At 44.5% G+C, this 18,306-nt stretch overlaps 1 protein-coding gene across 2 annotated transcripts in view; it reads left to right on the top strand.

Moving 5' to 3' along the window:
• Positions 1 to 18,306, top strand: part of TTC27 (tetratricopeptide repeat domain 27) — a 502,742-nt gene that overhangs the window by 288,749 nt on the left and 195,687 nt on the right. For both annotated transcript variants that reach the window (XM_040350814.1, XM_040350813.1), the window contains exon 10: positions 1,876 to 1,942. In XM_040350814.1, coding sequence (XP_040206748.1) covers positions 1,876 to 1,942 — 67 coding nt within the window. The remainder of the gene's footprint in view (positions 1 to 1,875; positions 1,943 to 18,306) is intronic.

Raw genomic sequence — 18,306 nt, 5'->3', positions numbered from 1 at the left:
TATAGAGCGTAAGTATGGCTACTTGGGACTGGTTTTGATTTCCTGCATTTCGCATGCATTTTTAAGAAATTCTCTTGACCCAGTTTTTCACCAATGAAGTGAATTTGTGGCCTCCTGGCCAAATAGTCTTCCATTGAATTGAAGTTGAGCGGTTTCCCCTTTTTTATTATGGCAGTTGACTTGGTGGCTACATTTTTACTTCTATGGCGGGACATATTCTGGACTGATGACACTGTGGCAAGCTGTTTAGGTGCTGGAATAGTCCTTCAGGATCTGGGATAGTTAAGGGGCATGTATTTATCACGTCACATGATATACCAGCAATGGGACACTGATAATTTCAGACAAAGCTATTGAAGACTGCTTTCATGCCCACAGTTCAAAGTTGCTGTTGAGCAGGTATTTTAATGCCAGCTCTACATTAAGACACATGGTACCTGGCTTAATTATGGCTACACATTTTTTTTTTTTTCTACTTTTACCATAACCTTCAACCTCGACTCTTACAATGATTTTTTTTTTTTTTTTTAGAACTGTGAGTTTAGGTGTGCTTTAACCTGTTGATGTCAGCTGATGTTGAGGTTTTCTACATTTATGAAAAAAATGATCAAGTAGTGGTGTTTACTCCCTGTAAATCTGTCATGCATAATGTATTTTATGGCCTTGAGACTGCCTAAGAACTTTGGTTCAGCACAACTGCCACTTTGGAATTATATTGCTTCCAGTTAGCCAGTAAAAAAGGCTAAGCAGCTCATTGATAATTATGGCTTTGAAAATGCATTACAGCTCCACGTCATGCAGCAGCTTAAAACAGTTGGCTCACTGTAGGGGATTTCTTTGTCAAATTGTAAATCCCCCTTTAAAAAAAGAAAGTTTGCCATGGACTCAATTGCATTGTTTCAACTCTGTAAATTTTTCATCCATCCGTTTACAGATGAAAAAGGGACATACATTGATCCCTATGAGATAGCGGGTGAACATCCGCGGACACCCAATCTCATCAGTGTCCGCAATCCTCAGATTCTGCAGACGGAGGAAAATCCTATTTTTCCATCCGTCTGCAGAGCGGATAGGGTGAACATGGACAGACAGTCCGTGTTCATCTGATCCCCCCATAGGGCAGAGCGGAGATCTGACAGGGCGTTCCCTGCACAGTGTGCGGGGACCGCCCTGTCATCCGCCGCCTCAGCGGGGATCAGCAGAGCGATCCCCGCTGAGCAAGCGGAGGTTCACGGGGCGGATCATCACAGATCCGTCTCCTGTGAAAGGGCCCTTACTCCTTAAAACAAATGTTACAAACCTGCCCCCGTTATATGTAACAATATATGAGATATTGCAATAGAAACATTCCTAAAGCCATGAAGGCCTGGATCTGAAAGTGTTCATCAAATAATAATAAATATGATAACAACAGGATCATGAATGCAATTATCATAACCATTATAAATAAATCATGTAATCATAAAGCAGTTTCTAGTGATGTTAACAATGTGCCATGCCATAGCTATATAGACAATATTATCAAACCTGATAGATAGGCTCATGTAATCATCCTATATGCTAATTGTTGGAAATTATGGATTCTCAGACAGTGTGATTTAACCTTACATTTTAGAATCCGTGTTTACAGTTTTGTTAAAGCTGATATTTATTCTCTAGACGGCCAAAGGGTTATTAATTCTGGTGCAAATGATTAGACAACATTGGTATCAGCTTTAAGTTATCCTGCTGGAAATTTTAATTTGGTGGTAAAAAGCATACCAGCATGATGTAAACATAAAATATGGTTACATACTTTGTGTCTTTAGTATACAATTTGATTAAATTACTTGAAGAAAATTTACTTAGCTGTTCATATCATGATTCATTTTTCAGTATTGATTTCCAGAAGAATAACCCAGTGCACAAGTTAACAGATGAAGAAATGCTGGCTTTTACATCAGTAAGTACTTTTTTATATTTATTGTGGCTTTTTTTTTTTTCTTTTTAATAAAGGACTGGTAGCGAATTGTAATAATCAAACGTTTTTTAATCCAGGTATGTCTTCATATAACACAATGAACTGGCACAGGAGAAACAACCGTTTTGGGCATCTCTGCCCTTACTCATGTTCACATTTGAACTTTGATGGTCAATTTATGTATTCTATAGTAGTGTGCCAGTAGGAAAGATCATATTTTACAGATGGCAACATCCCCTTTGAAAAAATATACATAATGCATAGTGCTTCCTTACAGAGGGGAGCGGGAACTGCAGGATCACATGACCAGACTGGAGTAAATGTAAAATAGTACACAGATCTTTTTATACAGGGTAGGTAGGTGGAGGGGGAGGGTATATTTTTAAGAATAGCTAAGAGTTAGGATTTTCTTCCACTTTAAATGTAGTACAGGCAGGCAGAACATTGTGAAACAAGAAGTAGCATTAGAGGGTTGTCTGATCGGACCCTTCATTCTTCTCCTTGACAATAACCCCAACACACAGACAAAAACATTAGGAAGTATATGAGGCAAAAAGAAGAACAATGAATTGTGCAACAGATAGTGTGGCACCCACATAGCCCTTCATTTTCAACATCATTGAGCCAGTCTTGGACTACTTGCAGAGCCAAAGTTGTTGATGGAACTGTGTAGAAAGTTCTCCTTTGTGCTTGAAACAACCGACCACGCAAGTTCCTTCAAAAACTTAATGCAAGTGTGTGATGAGAGTGCAAACTGGTCACACCAAAAACTGAGTAAAAAAACATAGGACAGTCATTTTGTTTGAAAGTCCTAAATTAGCCATGAAGTTTTTTAGAATAGAAGACAGAGCAGCTGTGACCCCCACCCCCCGCTCCCTTTCAGAACATATCTATAAACCCAGGAGTGCATCTCCATAATTTTCTTTGGGTCTGGGAATTTCAAAAGAACTCAGGAATGGCTGTTAACCATTTTTCTATATTAATACTTGGCAAATAAATAATAAACAAGGTTTTGTTAAAGCTGCAAATAACTAATTGAATGCTTTAGCCAGGGGATCTAGAGCAGAACATTGCAGTATATCAGGAGATACAGTAGGTGACCGCGATATTGTGTCAATCTCGCTCCCTTTCTCGGTGAGATTGACCACCTACGAGCCCCATCGCGGGAACCAGATTCCGATCTGGGGGCTCCCAGATTCCGATAAGCCCCCCGCCCGCAGACCCCGACAACCAACGGCCAGGGTTGTCGGGAAGAGGCCCTGTCCTTATCAACATGGGGAGAGGGTGCCCCCTGCCCCAGAGCACCCAACCCCCCCATGTTGAGGGCATGCGGCCTGGTACGGCTCAGGAGGGGGGGTGCTCGCTCGTCCCCACTCCTTTCATGGCCGGCCGGGTAGTGTGCTTTGGATACGGGTTTGGTATGGATTGTTTTTTATTTAAAAATTGGCGTGGAGTTCTCCCTCTCAGGAATGCATACCAAATGCTGCAGCTAGAATTGGCGGGAATCCAAGTCGGATCCCTGTCGCTTCTATGACGCGCTCGCTGGAGTGTGCTTTGTCTATTCCAGCGAGCGCGAGATGTCGGCACCATGTCGCCGAGAATCAGCGCGATGCTGTCATGCTAGAAACACATTCTCGGCAACATGTACTGTAGCCTAATTTTTTTTTAGCAGCCAATGACTAGAAAGTTTTTCAGCACTTTGAATCGAGGGCTTTTGGATCAGGCATCCTAAAACTGAAAGCATTCCAGTTTTGTCATGCTGTGACCTCATGGTAATCCAACTTATTATGAGTACATGGTGTGCAATAAAGTGTCCTACACTGTTCTAGGCCTGGCCTATACCGATTGCTCTCCTCCTTGATCTGCAAAAGACCACTTCTCCAGTCTCAAACTTTGCATATAATACATAAAATTAGATATGATAAGGATAAATCACTATTAAATATATATTCGAATTTGAAAAAATTACTAAACAGATCACGATCATACATGACTAGGCTATTATCTACCTCCTGTGTGACCTGCCTGTTTAAGGCAATCAAGTTTAGTATCTCTGGAATGGCAACTTCATAGTGCACAATAATATGTGGTTTACCAGATCACGACATACAGTATACGCAAATTAGGGAGGGGCAGCTGGATGGTCATAAAGACTGTGACGTCCCATTGGCCACTCCTCAGACCTTCTCATTGGTCAGATCAGTTCTGTCCACACCCTTAGGGACCGGAAAATAGAGGCTGCATCAGCATTCTGAAGCTCTCCCTTTAGTATCAATCAAGGAAATGTAGTCAATGTTTATGAGAGCCACTGATCTATCTTTTTCATTAACTGTACTTTGATGAACTCACAGAACCAGGCTATTTTCATTCTTAAACCCTTTTTGTGTTTCTTTTGTTGTTGTCTTTTTCTTTAGAAAGATTGTTTTTCTTGAAAAGCTTATTTTTACCAGGTTTTTTTTTTTATTAATATTTTTTAATTAATTTTGTTAATATTGTCTCAAATATACTAGTACCTAGAACTTTAAGAATTCCCATCTCTTTAAAGAGTGATACTATACTGTATGGTAAACCTCGAAAATATCCATGTCTGCGGTGACGCTATGTACCACAGACATTTATTAAAAGCCATAATTGTTTTTGTGAACATTTGATATTCATATTAAAATGTACAGCATTTTTTTCATAAGAACCTAAAACATTGAACATTGGAAGTTTTCATATTTCTTTGCTACAGACATGAGCATGTTAACCCATTGATTGCCTGTACACAACTTGTGTGCAAACCCCTCCGTGGCCACCAAAAAATAAGCAAGCCATCTGCCTTGCTCAGCAATATGGCAGCTGTGTGTAAATCGCAAGACTGGTTGTACAGAATTACAAATACTTTGCCAGGTAAAACTGTAAACATATATATGCCCAAAAACTTTTTTGCTTGGTGTTTTGCTTCAACCGTACAGTAGCATGTATGTATAAGAACATTGCACACTTCCTGGGTTGACCGTCTCAATTCTCAACTCACAATCCAGCCTGATGGGGCCCCTACTCATAAACCGTACAGCATTCTTCATCTGTTGTTTTACATAGTATTCCATCCAGATTCCCTCTTTTGGTTCCTTACTGGGTGATTCTGTCTTCAGTCCTGAATTTTCTCAGCACTACAAATTTCATACCTTTTATATGTACTCTACTATTCCCCCCCCCCTTTCAACTTCAATAGCTTGCTATGATAATGACCTATGGTTCTACCTCAGACTCCAGATTATATGACTGTCACTAATTCCACACTGCATCCATTGATATGAACTGAAGTATTTCACAAAAAAGACTACAAAGGTTATGACAAAGAATGCATATCTTCCGCCATGTAAAATGCAAAGTGAATGGGTAAAAGTTAAAACATTCAAATAAGGATCTTCACAGTCAGTATCGAGTGCACAGTTAATGTGGAGTAACCCCATAACTTGATCAAAACTCGAATGCATTAACAAGGCACAATTCAGACTGTGCATTAAATGACAGAGCCACTACAAATTGCGCTTCCAAGCTTGGGTTCAGCTAGTAAACCATAATGGCTTGGAGATGCGCTTGTTAGTAACTGTATATGTGTGTGGCAAAGGACCTATACCTCTAGAATAAAGAAGCCACATCCCTCGTCACCCAGAAGTCGGTCTTCATTCTGAGTTAATAGTAGCTTTTCTAGGTTTAGAGGAAATGGGCGAGAAGACCTAAAAGATAAAATAGCAAAGAGAGAGAGGGGAAAAGTTGAGAGAGAAAGTAGGGTATGACCTCGGACACTGAATCCCACCATTCCCAAACTGCCTTAATCAGGTAGTGATCTAATATCGCCAGTCGGGTACTTGACCCATGGGTCCCAAACTTTTTCAAACATCTGCATTTTATCATTCAAGATCGCTGACATGCATTTATTAATCATAATTCAGGAAAGTTTGTGCTTGAGCTGTTCGAATGGCAAAACTGCAGATTTCCAAGATTTTGCAATAATAATTTTTTATAATATTAATATAAAAGCTATGAGACGTCTCCGGGGTCTCGAGGCTGACTCCACCTTACAGCCCAGCAAGCCTGTCTCTGGGATTTGGCCAGGTTTACTTGGGTGAGAGTGCAAATTAAGTTGTATACCCTAATCTAGAAGTGCCCCATCTTTAGGGCACTGCCACCATGTGTTGTACATCGTCCCTTCGTGTTCACATCCGTCTAAACACAAGGGAGATGTTTCCAGAACATAGTTTGCCAGCCTAACTGGTATCATCTCAGTAGCACTTAATAATTCACTTCAATAATAGCTGTATTAATGAGAGACCTTAAATATTTTTCCATGTAACCCTGTTTAACAAGGGTATTTGTTAAAGAAGCATACATTTCTGAATAATGCCCCCCCCCCCCCCCCGGATTTTATCTAAACTTCTCAAAAAAATAATCCATGGAGGACATGGTTACTATATCTGAATTCTGTGATAAAGTATTCAGGAAATGTGTTATCTGAGTATAACAAAAGATTTCAGAAGAGAGCATTTGATATTTCTCTATTAACTCTCCTTGTTAAAATATCCCATGTGATCACATAAATCGGCTATGCGCAGGAATCCCTTATAAGACACAATCAAAAGTTCTGGCGGTGAGGGTGAATTCCCTATTTCTAAGAAAAGGAACCAGGGGGATGTGCTAGGATTTACATTTGTGAGATTTAGCTAGTCTACCCAAAAACCTCCCTGGAAAAGGAAAGTGCTGGGCATAGAATTGGTGGCTGCTCTTTAGGTGGTAGCCACAGTATATGAGAGATTGGTCGATCACGACATGCATAATCCTCCAATTGTAATTAAAATTAGGATGGGGTTTGTTGCAATGAATGTTTTTTCCTTTAGTGGACACGTAAAAAACATTTCTGTTATGGCAGCAATTTTTTCTTGCTGCTTTTTTTTTTTTTTTTTTTGTTCACCTAGTTTTGTAAGGCCAAAAGCCTCAGCTGTTTTGTGTTGGTACCTTCACAGCCAATTCCATAGTATAGCTTGCTCTCTGCAGTGATGTGAATTGATTTTACTGATTTCAGCTTTTCTGAGCCATATCAGGAAACTGAATGAATCATTATAAAAATAACCAGTGTTTTTACAGAGACTCCCTGCCTTTCAATTACACAGTACAGTTTGTATCATTACACCTAACTGCGTAGTTTTCCAGCAGGTCAGCCAAACTTCTTCAAGAATCACAGCCATTTTAATTTCCCTTTATTGTTAGTCATGTGTACTTTTTTTCCCCGGTACAGGTGCTTTCATTTTTCACTTAGTGGATGTTTTCCTGTGTCGGGCCACAAATTAAAGCTGATTATTTCATGCCCTTTTTCATACTAAAATGTTTCATGTGTGTTCCAACTGCAGTAAGTCCAAAAAAAAAAAAAATATATGGAATATAATGTAATATTTCCTGAGAGCATGGAGCTAGTTACATTTGCACCATACACAGGCTAAAGATGCCCAAATAGTTTAATCCACATACAGTGATGACTCATTTTGGTTGGACACTATAGTTCACAGATTCAAAATATACAGTATACATCTATTAATACTACTAGAAGCTGCACAATGTTTGTGTTTATCTGGATAAAAAAAATTGTTCTCCTGAAGAATAATTCCACGTTAAAATGGTTTTCTAAAAGTATACCTGACGTTTCTACATCTAAAACTTCTAAATTCATTCAAATATGCAAAAGAGAAAAAAAAATCTATTCATTGATTTCCCATTCATACTATTTCTTCCGCTTCCTCTTTTTTATGAAGAAGGGGAGGGATCAACAATGCAAATCGTGTTGTTTACATTTGTGATCACGGTTGTTGGTCTTCACAGTAATCACATGGTACAAAGCCACTTGGATTGGCACTGTACATGGTTTCTGTGAAACAAGTTGTGATTAAACAGCTTGGTTCTTATCCATTAACTAACAAACCAGCCACCCCTAGGTGATTTATTCAGCATTTTTTTTAAAACCGAGGCTGCATGCACATAGGCTTATTAAAATCTCATTAATGCTGGATCTTTCTGCTAGGACCTGGCAGGAAAATTAAGCATAAAAAATGCTTGGTCAAATGAGTATTTAGACACGTGTACATATTTATGCATGTAAACTCATTCTCATGGCTAGAATATGTATTTGTTCGGGCCACTAGACTAAAATGACACGTATATGCACACATATGCGTAAATTATGCCAGTATGCTTCTTTCTGAAAGCACTAGAGCTGATATAGTTCTGCATTTAGAAAAATAGCATTTTTTTATGCCCATGTGCATGAGCCTAAATAATATTTTTGATTATACAGTACAAGACACAAGCATAGTCTTAGATGACTGCGTTATATTGTTACTTTTAGGCAATTAGACACTGACAAACAGAACTGGAAAGATTTCTATATAATTCCTCCCACTGACAGTTATTCCCAGATTTTGTTAGTGTCCTTAGGTGATGAATGCTCTTTTTTTCCCTTTAGTGATTGTTTTATGTTTTATGCTCCCACTTGCCTATGTAGCAGCCTTTTTGGCTACTTTGCTGCTTCCAGATTGGTACCCTAGGCATGCTACTGGGACCCGTAGCAGGACCTCACCAAAATGATGGAAGGCGCGAACTGGCCTGTAAAATTGCTTCAGGCACTGGGTCCTGCTTTAGGTGCTCCAGGTCAAGGGCAGTGGCAATCTGCACAGACATGACCCAGTCCCTGAATACCCCTTTGGGGCTATACTCTTCCATAGTGAGTAAAGCTCCTGGATTGTTTTTGCAGTGTGTTTTGGATCGTTGTCCATCTGTACTGGGAAGCGCTGTCCAATCAACGTTGCTGAATCTGAGCTGACAGTATATCTCTAAACACTGCAGAATTCATTTGGCTGCTTCTGTCTTCTGTCCCATTATCAATAAACACCAATGACCCAGTGCCACTGGAAGCCATGCATGCCCATGCCATCAAACTGCCTCTACCAGATGACTATGTGCTTTGGATCATGAGCTGTTCCAAGCCTTCTCCACTCTTTTTTCTTCCCGTCATCCTGGTACAGATTATTCTTAGTTTTATCTGTCCAAATAATCCTTTTCCAGAACTGGTCTGGCTTTTTTAGATGTTTTTGGGCAAAGTCTAATCTAGCTTTTCTATTCTTCAGGCTTATGAATGGTTTTCACCTTGTGGTGAACCCTCTGTATTTGCTTTTTGAAGTCTTCTCTTGATCGTAGACTTTGAAAATGATAAGCCCACCTCCTGGAGAATGTCCTTCACTTGTCTGGATGTTGTGAATCCATAAAGTGGATTTTGCGATCATCCACCACTTGTGTTTTCCGTGGACGTTAGGGATGCATAATTTACTTGCAGCGTCGCTGTGACTGGCGCAATCGATTATTGGGTAATGACGTCATCTGCATGCTGCACTGTGCACTGCTTCTCTCCGAACTGAGCCTCGCGGAACAAAGCTGAAAGGAGCCGTGGGCGTTAGCCGCACCCTCTTTGCTTGTCTCCCGCTGACTTCATCCCCAGCCGCCCGGCGACATCATGTGTCCAATCAGTGTTCTGTCTTTCACAGGACTTGGTCTAGGAGGTGGGACTCTGTTACAGAGGCCGCTGGAGGAGGAGGGAGAGGAGGACGGGCGCACCGGGGTATTCAAATCAAAGCTCTGTGAGTGTGTGTGTGATCCATCCAGGCACTGGTTTGTCTGCATTGATAGGGCACAGTGGGACTGATGGGACGGAATCAACTTTTAACTATAAATACTAGTATCCAGTTATATTATGTACATTTAGGAAAGAATCCAGGCTTTTCTTTTCTACTGAGCTGGCCAGAACCAGCTCTTACTGTGAAGAAGCATTTCCGTATTTGAAATCTCTTTTCCTCCAGAGATCATCTTGCCCTCCAGAAATCATCCACCTAAAAATGGAACTTCCCTCCCCCCTCCGGTGTCACATTTGGCACCTTTCAGGGGGGAGGGGGTGCAGATACCTGGTAGGTATTTGCACCCACTTCTGGGAATACACTACTGCGACAGCCACGCCCCTACCCACAGCCACCGCTGTCTTCTGGGAAACACACTGTTGACAGCAAGCCGCGCTACTCACGCATGCGCAGTAGGGAACCGGGCAGTGAAGCCGCAACTCTTCAGTTCCCGATTCCCTCACCAAGGATGGCGGCTGGTGCAGCCAAGGGACGAGCGATTGCTCGTCGTCAGCTGCCGACATCGCGGGCGCACTGGACAGGTAAGTGTCCATATTTTAAAAGTCAGCAGCTGCAGTATTTGTAGTTGCTGGCTTTATAAAAAATTTATTTGGCGGAACCTCCGCTTTAAATCACCTTTCCTCCTTTGGGCTAAAACCCTGTCTTTGTCGTGAAAATAGAATCCAGAAATATCAGCTTGTACATTTTTTAAATGCCTGGAAACATTGGAATAAGAGAAGGTTCTGTGCTCCACAGTAGTGCAGACCACAGTCGTAGATTTATGGGTCGACATTCAGAGATGTGTTGTCAAACACTGAATCACAGCGTTGTAATAATGTAAGCAAGTAGAGCTGCACTGCTTTTTGTTTGGATGAGAGCACATGGGCCTCTTTCCTAGTTTTGCCCTGTAATGCTGATAAGTCCCTAGCACACATATAGTAGTGCTTACCCCCTGGTCCAAATCATTGTTTACCCTTTACAATCCACTCCTGCACATACTGCCTGCTTTTAAAATATTTACAATCCTTTACTGCACATACCGTCTTCTGACATGCTCGGAATTTTTCTCTTGCACACGCTGCTCATTGTCATATTCTCCAAAAGCTTCACATTCACATGCTGGCCATTTTCAAACCCTATACCTAATCTCCTGCATATATTGCCTGATGTCTGTTTTCATGCCCTTTAGCACTTCTCTCCTTCACATGCTGCCTGCTGTCATACCCTCTGCACTCCCCTCCTGCACATACTGCACTTTGTTATACTGTCTACAATTCTCTTTTTCACATATGGCCCACTGGTCATACTGTTCCCAGTCCACACCTGCACATATTGCCTGATGTCTTAGCTCCAGCATGCCTCTTCTGCCCATACGGGTCACTGTCCTACAATCTGGACTTCTTACCCGCAGTATTGCTTGTTGCCATAATCTCTACACAATCTTGCTGCTTAGAATGAGCTCCAGCATGTTCGCAAAGCCCACAGGCAGAGCCCGCCAGGAAGTCAGCACTGCGCTAATCACAGGCAGTGAGACATTGTCCCGTGCATTGGCTGCAGAGATTGGGAAATGTCTCCCTGCCTGTGATTAGCGCAGCACAGTGCCAACTTACTGGCAGGCTCTGCACGTGGGCTTTGCGAACACGCCATAGCTCATCCTTACTTGCTGCATGTTGACCTCCATCATACCCTGCAACATGACTTTCCTGCAGATATTGACCTACTGGGGCGACGCTTTGTCATATTTGATTGTGGTCATGTCTCCTGTCTCTCCATTCTGTGGTGTAGTGTAAAGGTTGTTCCTCACAATGGAATGCTGCTTAGCCTAGTTTTAACTTGACATGATTCTATTTGTTTTATATTTAATGCTCAGCCTGTAAATGTACAATGCCAAATGAGTGGACTGTATTGTGTTTTTATTATGAATTGCCCCCCCCTCTTGTTTTTAACTAGAACAACCCACCACTCTGTCCTAAAAAAAAAAAGGATTTAGTCTTGTTGGGCTTTATTGATCTACAGATGAAAATATATATTTTGTTCTATACCATGGTTGACTGTGTTGGGGGAGAGGTGAAAAAATGATCCTCAAAAAATAAAAATCTGTGTATAATGGGTATATAGCTAGCTATTGCCTGCATGGAAGCAAAGGTGTAAGTTATAGCTTTACTTCCAACATCTCTGATTATGTGTAATGGTCAGGGCTTTACATAAAAAGAATGCTTCGAGGCCTCTCATTGATCAAATCTGTTTTTTAATGATTGATACCTACAGCCAGTGTTATTTAAAAAAATATAAATATTTAAATGGTCCAATAGAATGTCAAGAAATGAAAAATTATGTACTCAGTTTGACACATCCTAGCAGAGGCCATAGTTTTGTATTGTCTTAAACTTGCGGCAATGTGTGTGTGTGATCAGGCATCTTCTCAGCCTACATGTAGATTGCCAGGTCTGCAGGCTGGTTAGATGGTTGTCATACATTAAGCTGACATGAAATTTCTGAAAATTACAATGCTTGTAATTTAAAACAGACTGGACAATTTGCGTCAGTTTTGAGATATTGGTATACTAATGTCTTCCAAGTGTTTACGTTAAATTCCTACAAAAATACATGGGGGCAGATCCACAAAGCACTTACGCCGGCGTATCTCGAGATGCGCGGCGTAAGTGTAAATATGCGCCGTCGTATCTATGCGCCATATCCACAAAACGAAATACGCCTGAAAAATAGGTTTTTCCGACCGACGTAATTTTTCTGCGCCGGCGCATCGTGGGCGCAAATATACGCTGGACATACCATTGATTTGCTATGCAAATGAGGGAGATACGGCGATCCACGAATGTACGCGCGCCGCGCATAGGTCATACGTCTGGTCTAAAGTTACCCCTCATAAAAGCAGCTTTAACTTTGCACCAGACGTGTGCAGGTCAGCTTCAGCAGCACCGTTAGGGACGAGCTGAGCATCCACACTTGCAGGACAACAATCTGTATGCCAACATGCCAGGGGCATCCATGGTCATAGCTATACTACTGGCTTTAGGTGCGCGTAGAAGGATGAGGGCACGGAGGAGGGCACGGGAGAGGATATACCAACCGCGCATAAACGTCCTTGGCATGTGTGATTCTGAGGTGTATCGCATCTTCAGATTCAGCCCTTCTGCCATCCTGGAATTAACCACAACCCTGAAAGATGACATCACCAGCCAGACACACCGCTCACATGCAGTGGAGCCACTGGTCAAGGTACTGGCAACACTCCATTTCCTTGCCAGTGGCTTGTTTCAGCGTACAAGTGGAGTTGTGGCTGGGATGGCACAATCATCCATTAGCAGATGTGTGCACCAGGTTGTCCCCGCAATCCTCAGACGCATGGCCAACCAAATCATCAGACCCACCCAGGAGCACCTGCGGGTGAAGGCAATGCGTGATTTCTACAGAATTGCAAGATTCCCACTGACCTTGGGGGCCATTGATTGCAAACATGTGGCACTACGGCCCCCCCGTGACACAGAGCACATATAATGCAATCGGAAGCACTGGCATTCCATCCACGTACAGGTGATAGCCGATGCCCAATGCCTCATATGGCACGTCCAGCCACAACAGCTACATATACCGTCAAAGCCCCATCCCAACAGAATTTGAACAGAACGTGTATGCGGACAGCTGGCTGGTTGGTGAGTGACATGGGTGTCAGGCATGACTGTCCGCCCCCATGATACAGACATCACGAGGGGCACATGCATGACTAACATCCTCCTGTCTTTTCCCTTCCAGGTGACTCTGCATATGCACTTGGACCCCATCTCATGACTCCATTCCGGGATCCCCAAACCCCAGGAGAGCAAAGATACAATGAAGCACACGCACATACCCGTGGAGTGGTGGAACGCACCTTTGGCCTCCTGAAGTCCCGTTTCCGATGCCTGGATAAGTCTGGGGGGACCCTGTTGTATTCCCCAAACGTTGTGTGCCAGTTCATCGGTGCATGTTGCATGCTGCACAACTTCGCCATGAGAAAGGGCCTGGAGATTGACATACGTGATGACCTGACCCCCGAACCAGACAATCCCCCCCTGACCGAGGCTACCCCGTCTTCTGAAGGAAGAGCAGTCAGGAGATGCCTCACAGTAGGCATCTTTGCATGTTAAACTCACACATTAATCATGGCACAAGGAAAATGCACGCATGCACACCACTGTGGTCCCTAGCACACACACCCCACATCCTCATCAAATTGGATTAGCCCAAATCCACCAATCTGGACTTGGGAGCAGCAACGCCATGACAAGGCTCCAATTATGGTGCTGGACATTCATACACCATTCACACGGACCGGGGGATCACTTCTCCCTGGTCCTTGGGATACCTTCTCCCCAACAAACGAGGGTGACACCCCTTTTCCGGCAGGAATGTCACCCCCACATTCATACATCAGTCACACTGTAGCCTGCCTGAGTAGAATAGAAAAATAAACAGAAAACTCATAACCTGAGTCAAAATTATAAAAAAAAAAACTTAACGCCGCTGACGTGCCCAACGCCTGCGGCGGCCACGACCCCGGCCCTCAGGGGAGACTCATTGGGGGGGGGGGGAATCAGGAGAAGCATCCCCTGGTCTCAGCACACCTGGCGGCCTGCCCTCCAATGCCAGGGCGATGCAGCCTCACCCCCGCCTGGATGGCTGCCGTGTTGGCTCTGACAGCCTCTGTCAGGGCGCGCACCTCCTGACCCACGCCTGCTGTGGTGGTCTGCAGGTCAGTCATGCAGGTGACCACAGCTAAGGAGTTGCATGCCACATCCTGCACAGACTCCTTTATGGAGGCCATGCTGTCTGCCATGTGCTCCATACTCCTTACGACCTCACCCAGATGGCGGGCCTGGTCCCTCTGCAGGTTTTCTGGCAGAACGTCTGCCACCCCCCTTGTCTTCCTGGTCGCCTTCCTAGGTCCTGATGTGGCTTGGGGCCTAGGAGAAGGGGAGACCCTTGGGGGGAAGCCCTGTTGGGGGAGGAGTAGGAGGGGCTACCCCTGATCGAGGCCTGAGTGGTGCCAGCAACAGGGGGAGACTCCTCCAAATGGAGCCTCACAGGAGCTGCGGTGGCTCAACGCGATTGGCACTGCGCTGACAAGCCATTCACCTCTGCAGCTAGGGGTTCGGATCCCGGTCACATGTGAATTGAGTTTGGTGGTCTCAGCCCGGTCTCAGCCCGGCTCCTGGTGGGTGTGCTATGCGAGGTAAGCCTGCGCTTAGTACGCCCACCCCCCACAAAAACCACCACACTTACACGCACTCGAAATTGGGTTAACATGCACGCACTTTGACCACGCGGTCTCTAAAAAGAGAGGCGAAGGACTAACAGGGCTGGTTGAGCGGGCTAAATCCTCTCACTCCCTTATAGGGAGTCCCTCTGCCCCGTTGGGCTTCAAAGCGGAGCTGGTAGGGCGGGCTGTGTGGGAGGACCCCCTCACACACCCGCCATTGCCACTCGGGGCATGGAGAAAGATGGCAGATTGCCTCTGGGGGAGGCCTGCCTACTCCCAACTCCTGCAGTCCGGCTCCTCTCTCTCGAGTACATGCACAAAATACACTTAAAAAAAAAATGGAGCCTCACCTCATTGCCACTGGTGACCACCACCTCCTCAACCTCCTCATGAGGAGAGGTGTGGCCACTCCCCTCCACAGATGACTTGTGGCTTGCCAGGTGGTCTGCCTCAGACTCATGTCCAGGGGATGGTGTGTCCGGGGGATGGTGTTGACTGGCCAGATGGCCCAGCACCCTCCTGCACATCTGTGGATGACACAAAACATTCACAGGTTGGAGGATCCACACACTTGTCACATGTTCCCTTTCACCCCCACACATGCTACACACCAGATAGAAAAAAAAACACACTTACCTGTCCTCAAGACCTCCTCAATGGAGTCAAAGCCTGGAACTCCCTCCACTTGATGCCTGTGGAGGCACTGGGCAACCACCCACTCCTCAGCACTGAGCATCACAGTAGTGGCTGGTCCCCCTCCAGTGCCCCTGGCATGAGTGGTCATCTTAGCCAGCTTACCTCGAACCACGCGCTGCAGATCATTGATCTTTTTCAAGATCTCATTGGGGGTCCTGGCCTCACTCCCCAAAGCATTCACATCATCTGTGATCAATGCCAGGATCTCCCTCCTCCTGGCCATGGTGGTATTGGCACTCTCTGGCCCATGGAGGTACTTATCATACTGGGTCATGGCCCTGACAATGATCGCCCTCTCCTGTGGAGAATAATTCAGCTTCCTCTTCTTCCCAGCTGCTGACATGGCTCCAAAACACACACCTACAAACAACAGAACAAAAGCACCTTGCTTCAGGGGGGAAACAAGAGGATGTACTTTTGCACTGGACGGGCGCATGTTTGGGCGTATTTATGCCCTGGGCGTATCTCACTAATTACGCCGTGCCTAGTTCCTATCTCACTGATTACGCCGGGCCGAGTTCTGAGCATGCGCAGAGAGGCGCTGAACATAGTCAGCGTCACTGCGCATGCGCCGTCCGGTCGGCCCTTCATTTGCATGGGGTCACGGCTCATTTCAATAGAACACTCCCACTTCCTTCCTACTTTCAATTATGCCGGCTTACACCTCGTAATTTACGTTGCGCCGGCGCATCGTCGGGCGCAAATATTCTGAGGATACGGCACTTGCCTCTCTAAGTTGAGCCGGCGTAACGTAAATGAGATGCGCTACTCCGGTTTATATATGCGCCGATGTACGTGGATCTACCCCATATTGTTTATTTTCTGACAAGATTGCTATATTCTGGTAAAACGGTAGAAATTTAGTTTTTTACCATGATAGAGTTTTATTTGGCTAACAGATGCACGCTGGCCTCTTTTTCAGGTAGCATGCCTGGGAAGGTTACACTACAACATATTTTATTAGCCAATAAATGGTATAACTCTAATCCCAAACGTCTTCATTTGTCGATGGCTAACATGGTACAAAACTCTGCTGCGATCATGTTAGAATTTTTTTAAAAGCTTGGAGTGCATCTACTTACTACAAATGCCAAATTATTGTTTTAATTAAATGTTCTACTCAAAACTTAAAGCGGATGTCCGCTGAAAAAAAAATATTAAAAGTCAGCAGCTACAAATACTGCAGCTGCTGACTTTTAATATTAGGACACTTACCTGTCCTGGAGTCCAGCGCCGTCTGCAGCAGAGGACGAGCAATCGCTCGTCACTCTGCTGCCCCCCGCTATCCTCGGTGAGGGAACCAGGAAGTTAAGCGCTCCGGCTTCACTGCCCGGTTCCCTACGGCGCATGCGCGAGTCGCGCTACGCCTGCCGATTGGCTCCCGCTTTGTACTGGGAGCCGAATGTTCCCAGAACACAACGGGGGGGACGGGACGGGAGGTGACGTCATGCCCGCATTCTGCCCGAGACTGTGTGGCCGGAAGTGGGTGCAAATACCTGTCTTTAGGCAGGTATCGGCACCCCCCCTCCCCCCTGAAAGGTGTCAAATGTGACACCGGAGGGGGGGAGGGTTCTGATCAACGGGAGTTCGACTTTAGGGTGGAGCTCCGCTTTAAATTCAGCAGGGTCTTACTGCTGGGTTTGTGAGTAATCTTGCTGGATTTTGACATTGACAAAGCTCACAGAAAAAACAGTGACCAGCTTTGGGTGTTACTTGCCATTTGAAGCATTTTACACACAACACTTTTGTATGCTGTATACCGTGCCAGATTTTAATGGCCATAATTATTAATGCAATATTTAGGTACCTATATTTTACATGAATTGCAAGTACAAAAATTAGTTATTGTGTTTTATATTTTTGCTTTCATAATAAACCAATTTTCCTGGTGATGTTTTTTTCTGAAATTACATCTGTTATCAGCGAAGTGTAGAGACTGCTGTTTGTGGTCTTCTGCTAGCTGCCCGGCTGTTTTTCAGTTTAATATTACTGAATTAAGGACCTGTAACAAGCATGCTGTAAATATGAACAGTGTCAGAGTTTCTTAACCACTAGGGGTCCGCGCTATAGTCGAATGACGGCTACAGCGCGGACCTGAAAAGCCAAGTGGACGTCAATTGACGTCCGCCCCTTTGCGCGTTCCCTGCGCGCGCTCCAGAGCGCGCAGCGGGGAACTTCTGTGCTGGCCGTGTCCCTTGGATACAGCCAATTACAGATCGCCGCGAACGGCCAATCAGAGTGGCCGTTTGCTAGGCAATCTGTGCGGCCAATGAGAGATGATCTCATATGTAAACATATGAGATAATTTCTCATTGCCGTTTTACACAGAGACAGCGGTGCTGTCTCTGGAGAGGAGACCGATCTGTGTCCCTTGTACATAGGGACATAGATCGGTCACCCCCCCCCAGTCACCCCCCCCCTCCACCTACAGTTAGAACACTATATAGGACATACATTTAACCCCTTCCTCACCCCCTAGTGTTAACCCCTTCAATGCCAGTCACATTTATACTGTAATTAGTATAAATGTGTCAAAAGTGTCCGATGTGTCCGCCATAACGTCGCAGTCCCAATAAAAATCGCAGATCGCCGCCATTTCTAGTAAAAAAAATCAAAATAATAATAGTTCTGTCCCCTATTTTGTATGCGCTATAACTTTTGCGCAAACCAGTCGCTTATTTTTTTATATT

The sequence above is a fragment of the Rana temporaria genome, chromosome 4 (assembly GCF_905171775.1).
Source record: "Rana temporaria chromosome 4, aRanTem1.1, whole genome shotgun sequence".
Taxonomy (NCBI): Eukaryota; Metazoa; Chordata; class Amphibia; order Anura; family Ranidae; genus Rana; species Rana temporaria.
The sequence above is the reverse complement of the archived record's forward strand: the minus strand, read 5'-3'. Positions and strand labels throughout refer to the sequence as shown.